Source organism: Pezoporus wallicus, unplaced genomic scaffold (genome assembly GCF_028554395.1).
Source record: "Pezoporus wallicus isolate ANWC-B61680 ecotype Strahan unplaced genomic scaffold, APGP_CSIRO_Pwel_v1 contig_2595, whole genome shotgun sequence".
In the NCBI taxonomy this organism is placed as follows: domain Eukaryota; kingdom Metazoa; phylum Chordata; class Aves; order Psittaciformes; family Psittacidae; genus Pezoporus; species Pezoporus wallicus.
In genome coordinates this window covers 45,182-51,181 of record NW_026640968.1, presented here as the reverse complement: position 1 = coordinate 51,181, position 6,000 = coordinate 45,182, and the positions used below count along the sequence as shown (strand labels likewise).

Sequence of the window (6,000 nt, the reverse complement as noted above, 5' to 3'; positions counted from 1 at the left end):
AGTACTTGGACTGCGACATCCTGGGGTGAGACTAGGGAGGGAGGCCCCCCCAACAGGCATTCTGAAGTGTGATCCAGAATCTGGAACAGAGATGTAATCTACCAAGCCTTTACCTCCCTATGAAACACACATTTACATCAGAACTAAGAAGTTAAAATAACTGAATTAAGTTCTTACTAAATTTTGCATATAATAGAAATATTTGGGTAATTTACTTTTCACTAGACTTCAATAAGCAAACATTACTTTCATTACTTTTTTATTTTCAAGCAGTGAACGGACTGTTGTGGTTTAAGCCCAGTTGGCAGTCGCTTGCTCACTCCTCCCCTGCCCTCCCCACCCCTGGCTCTCGGAGGGATGGGGAGGAGAATCAAAAGAATGTAACTCCCATGGGTTGAAATAAGAACAGCCCAGTAACTAAGGTACAACACAAACCACTGCTGCTACCACCAATAATAATAATAAGAGAAATAACAAGGGAAAACAATACAACTGCTCACCACCCGCCAAACGATACCCAGCCTGACCCGAGCAGTGATCTAACCCTTCTGGGTAACTGCCCCCAGTTTATATGCTGGGCATGACATCCTGTGGTATGGAATACCCCTTTGGCTAGTTTGGCTCAGGTGTCCTGTTTCTGCTTCCTCCTGACTTCCCCTCCTCCCTGGCAGAGCATGAGACTCAGAAAGTCCTTGGTCAGACTAAACATTACTGAACAGCAACTAAAAACACCAGTGTTATCACCACTGTTCCCAGGCTAACAGTCAAAAACACAGCACTGTACCAGCTACTAAGAAGGAGAAAAACGACTGTTACTGCTGAACCCAGGACACAGACTTATTGCAACATCTGACTCAGCTGACATTCCAGTGATACTTGAATTAATTTACGTGTGTTGTAAACTTACGTGGTAGATAAATTCGTGTTATTTCTATAAATACTTCTGGAAAACTCTGCAATACAAAGAAAAGTCCTCTTGAGAATTACTTCAGTGAAGGGTGCCATATGCCAGTAAGAAAGGTAACTGGTAATGTGCTTTACTTTGGATATTGTATAATAATGTTCTTCTATAACCAAATAAAAAAGGCAGTGACAACACGTCCAGCTCTCTCTCTCCTATTCAAATGGTCTACCAGTTTTTGTGGCTAGCCTGTGGCACTGTGATTTCTACATGGCAGTACATTCAAGATGCACAAAGGCATTCAATTTTTTATGTTAAGAGCAGGGAAAAGAGAAGAGTGAAAGAGGTTAAGAACGTGATAAATACCAACTTTACAAAACTGGATAAATGCCATAAAAGGCAAAAAGTTATCAAAGAGACTGCACCTTTATGTACAGTACAAAGCTGTATTTTTCACATCAATATTAAATTTTAATGATGTCAGTAACATGTTGGCACAAGCAGAAGGAGCCAATACGCTATGCAGGTTTCAAAAACATTTAGACATTCCTTTCCTGAAGGCCATCTCAAGACTTAGCAGGAACTCCCACTACAACCAAGGACTGTCTAGGTAAGGGTCACTCCTCCTCAACCTTACAGCTGTCGGTACACAATTGTCGTGGTTTAAACCCAGTCAGGTAATTCGTTCGCTCACTTCGCCCCCCTTTCTTGCCCTCCCCCTGCTCTTGGAGGGACGGAGAGGAGAATCAAAAGAATGCAACTCCCACGGGTTGAGATAAGAACAGTTTAGTAACTAAGGTATAACACAAACCACTACTGCTACCACCAATGATAATAATGATAAAGGAAATAACAAGGGAAGAGAATACAACACCTCAGCACCAGCTGACTGATAACTCGGCCCCCAAGCCCGACCAAGCTCTGACCGATACCTCCTCCAACCCTGCAGTCTCCCAGCCCTTCCGGCTAACTCCCAGTTACATCCTGGGCATGACGTGCTGTGGTATGGAATACCTCTTTGGTCAGTTTGGGTCAGGTGTCCTGTCTCTGCTTCCTCCTGGCTTCCCCTCCTCCCTGGCAGAGCATGAGGCTCACAAAGTCCTTGGCCAAACCAAAACATTGCTATCAGCTCTGTTCCCGAGCCGAAAGTCAAAACACAGCACTGCACCAGCTACCAAGGAGGAGAAACATGACTGCTACTGCTGAACCCAGGACAACAATCAAACTTGCTGTCCCAGCACACAGACAATACTCTGTCTTAAAATAGGGCACACCTATTGATAATGCCACTGTCAAAACTGTACTGCAAATGTCTGTAAGTTGAAGCTTAGTGTGAATTTAGGAAAAAAACCAAAAACCCCAAACTAAAAAAAAATAAAAATAGAAAATAAAAAAAACACAACAACCCAAAATCCAACAGAAGGTAAACTCAAGAGCAGCTTCCCATCCTTCTGTCCCTTAGGACTCCTACTATGACAGACGCAAGAGTCCCAGCTTACCACAGCAAAAGAAATGGAAAAAAAAAATACTGCAAAATTAATGCATTTCCCTCGTTTTCTGCAAGTCTTTGTTCCTTTCAACCCTGCTTGTTACCAAAGGCAAAGCAATGTCTGTCTGGTGGCCTGTCTAGACTATGCCTGACCTCATTCTCCACAAAGGTACCCAAGTGAGCTCTGAACTCATCACATCCCATCCCAGAGCTCTGCTAATAACTGTTGGTGCTCCACATCTGCAGAACAAGATCTAGATAACCTTGAACTGTACAGTGTGTTTCATTACGAAGGTACCTTAAAACTGGCACTAAACACACCTAATAATAGCACGCATCTCATTATAGTGTATTCTCAAATGCAGTAGCTTTTATAATTAGCTGACACATCTACAAGAAACCTTATTGGTGGGATAGCAAGATAATCTCTGTTGTGGAACTGAGCAGGGCTAAAATAAGTTATTTTCCAATATGATCACAGACATTAAGAGAACTGCTGTAATTGCTTCATATTTGATAGCATGAGCAGGCCAGTAACACTGTGTCCATTTCCCCAATCTTAATTGTATTTCTTCATTTTTTTTTCAGACTCCATCCAGGTGTTTTTTTTCTTGTTTGAATGCTCCTTTGAGAGCAAAGAGAGTCTTACTAAAAGCGCATTTAGCACATGTGGGAATTTAGCAATGGCTCATTTATTCTCTTTGAAGACTATGGTCAGAGGTCTTTAGCTCCAATGCACTGTGTCCATGTGCATTAATGATAGAGAATTACATTCATTATGCTTCACAGTGTGTGGCACAGAAAACACACATGTGCACTGTAACCTTGAAAGACTAGTTTTCTTCTTCAGCTTTTCCAGTTTAAATACTGCAGATCCAGAAGGAGATGCTTGTATTGATTGTTGCCATTTGAGTAGCAGACAAAATATTTAAATGCTACTTTGTCATTTGAAGAACCTGGACAAAAAAGTCTTTGGTGAAGGTTGGTAATTGTTTACAGTAGGTAAAAAAACATCCTTTTCTGCACAAAGTTCTCTGTATTGGAAAGACTAATTCAATCACCTGCAGTGAGATTATTTCATATTCACCAGATGCATTATTTTGCAAAAAATCCTTCATTTACTGGAAAAAATATAAAGGTTCAGTTGTCTTAATGATTACAAAACCTTAGTTTACTCTTTTCCTTATAGCAAAATCAAGATGATACTTTACTTCTTCCCACTCGTGGTGGGTCAATCCTGGCTGGATGGCAGGTGCACACCAAAGCCGCTCCATCACTCAAATCATAGTAGGATAATAAGAAATAAACCCAAACCTTAATACACCTTCTCCCTACCTCTCCCTTCTTCATGGTCTCAAATTCACTCTCAAATTCTCGACCTCCTCCCTCCTAGCAGCAAGGGGGACAGGGAATGGGGGTTGTGGTCAGTTCATCACACATTGTCACTGCTGGTCCTTCCTGCTCAGGGCAGAGCTCCTCACACTCCTCCCCTGCTTCCTTGTGGGGTCTTCTCTCCATGGGGCCACAGGTCCTGTCAGGAGCCTGCTCCGGTGCAAGTTTCCCACAGGGACACAGGCATCCCCCTGCTCCAGCATGGGGTCTTCCATGGGTTGCAGGGAGATACCTGCTCCATTACAGACCTCCACAGGCTGCAGGCAGGTATCTGCTCCACCATAGACCTCCATGGGATGCAGGTGGGTATCTTCACGACCATGGACCAATATGGGCTGCAGGTGGGCATCTGTTCCACTGTTGACCTTCACGGGGTACAGTTGGATATCTGCATGACCATAGATCTCCATGAGCTGCAGGGGGACATCCTGCCTCCCCACGGTCTGCACCATGAGCTACAGGAGAACCTCTGTTCCAGTAAGCACCTCCTCCCTGCCTTCTGCACTGACCTTGGGGTCTGCAGGGCTGTTCCTCTTACATATTCTCATTCCTTCCTCAGGCGGCAATTGCTCCTCTGCAGTAACTTTTCCTCCTTCTTAAATTTGTTATCCAGTGGCATTGCTAACGTTGCTCATGGGCTCAGCCTTGACCAGCTGCGGATCCATCTTTGATCCAGCTGCACTGGCTCCACTGAATAGGGGGGAAGCTTCCGGCAGCTTCTCATAGAAGCCACCCCTGCAGCCCCTTCTCCCCCCACTACCAAAACCTTGCCATACAAACCCAATACACAACTTAATAAAATATATCTTTTAAATACAACAAACTTTTGCCAAAGTTTAAGCATGTCAACATCATTGTTCTTTCTCACAGTAAGATATTTCACCTGGCTGTATTTATAAAAGAAAACTAAACTGGGTATCATACTCCCATTGGAAATTTGGACTTAGTAGCTACAAATAAAAACGAGTAAAATACATTTCTCTTTTTTTCCCAGCTTTACTCTGCATTTGACAAAGCACTGAGGATGCTAGTTGCATAGTTTGAACTGCTTCTTTCACCTCATCTTATGTTACTCCAACATTATTTACAGGAAGTCTTTCATCAGACTGTGCCAGAGAGGGCCCAAGATCAGCAGGAAAGCTAAAGCTGAAAAGGAAGCAGGCATGCATATGAGTGAAGAAGAAGGAAAATAAAACAGAGACGAGTGCATGCTTTGTGCTTTTGCTCTCAAAACTATTAGTTGCATCATCATCAATCACATCAGTAGAAAAAAGCCTCTTCTAATACAGCAAAACACCACATGCTTTCTTAAATTCACTGCACATGTAAGAGTTCCGGATGCTCTACAGAACTGTGAATTTTTTAATTTGTTAATACTAGAACACAAAAAAAGTTTATCGTATTTATTCTTAGCAACTGCACAGAACTATACAGCACAGTCAAAACTCTGCTACATTTTCGCAATGCAGAGGAGTATCTCTTTATAAACTGAAGTACAATAAAGTTAAAAGACATTATTTTATTTATAAAAGATCCACCTAATAATTTGCCAACATTATTTTTCATGTTTCCTAAAAATATTACAAACTAATTCCAATGCCAGTAAACATTTTGCAAATAAGGGAGAGCGTGGAAAACACTTCAGGGAAGGAATGTGGAGTGAGAAGATTGCATACAATCAGGAAGCAGATGTGGGGCATCATATCATGACACAGCATCTCTTATCTCTCAAAATGCAGAAAGGTCAAATTAATGCACTTAGAACTACACCCTGATGGGATCTTTTATAGTCTCCAGACCTACATTTTGCATCTCAAATATTTTCCGTCTTCAAGCGTGATGTGAAGCTTAAAAACTGTCCTTTCTTTCACCTTCAGGTTTACACATACTTTTCCATTTTTGTAGTTCCTGAGAATCATTTATCTTCCATACTTCAGCAAAGGACTTCAGCTTTTTTCTAGTGAGGGGAAAAAAAAAACCAAAACCATACATTACTCAAAATACTGACGTATTTTTAAATTAAGCGCATCAAACATTAAAAGCCCTACAGTCATCCACAAAAATTTAATACAAAGTCAAATATAGCAGTTTGCATAGCCCAAAATGTTATGTGAACTTTAAACCATCAGTTAATATTTCTCAATATAGATATTCTAGTTCTAGGACAGTCAACACTTCAATTTTATAACTAACTTGCAGTACCAGAAGCATTGATAAG

The 6,000-nt window shown here is 41.6% G+C and overlaps 1 protein-coding gene and 1 long non-coding RNA gene across 2 annotated transcripts in view; one reads left to right on the top strand and one right to left on the bottom strand.

The window, feature by feature from the left end:
• The first annotated feature begins 1,238 nt into the window (after positions 1-1,238).
• LOC130605686 (uncharacterized) lies at positions 1,239-2,259 on the top strand. The gene is made up of 2 exons (XR_008973761.1): positions 1,239-1,546; positions 2,114-2,259. It is a non-coding gene; the product is annotated as an uncharacterized LOC130605686 (long non-coding RNA).
• Positions 2,260-5,286: 3,027 nt separating this feature from the next.
• The window catches only part of LOC130605687 (DNA mismatch repair protein Msh3-like), a 44,175-nt gene continuing 43,461 nt past the window's right edge, over positions 5,287-6,000 (bottom strand). Inside the window, exon 12 of the mRNA XM_057421381.1 lies at positions 5,287-5,739. Within this exon, the coding sequence (XP_057277364.1) occupies positions 5,631-5,739 (109 nt within the window). The 3' untranslated portion in view covers positions 5,287-5,630. The remainder of the gene's footprint in view (positions 5,740-6,000) is intronic.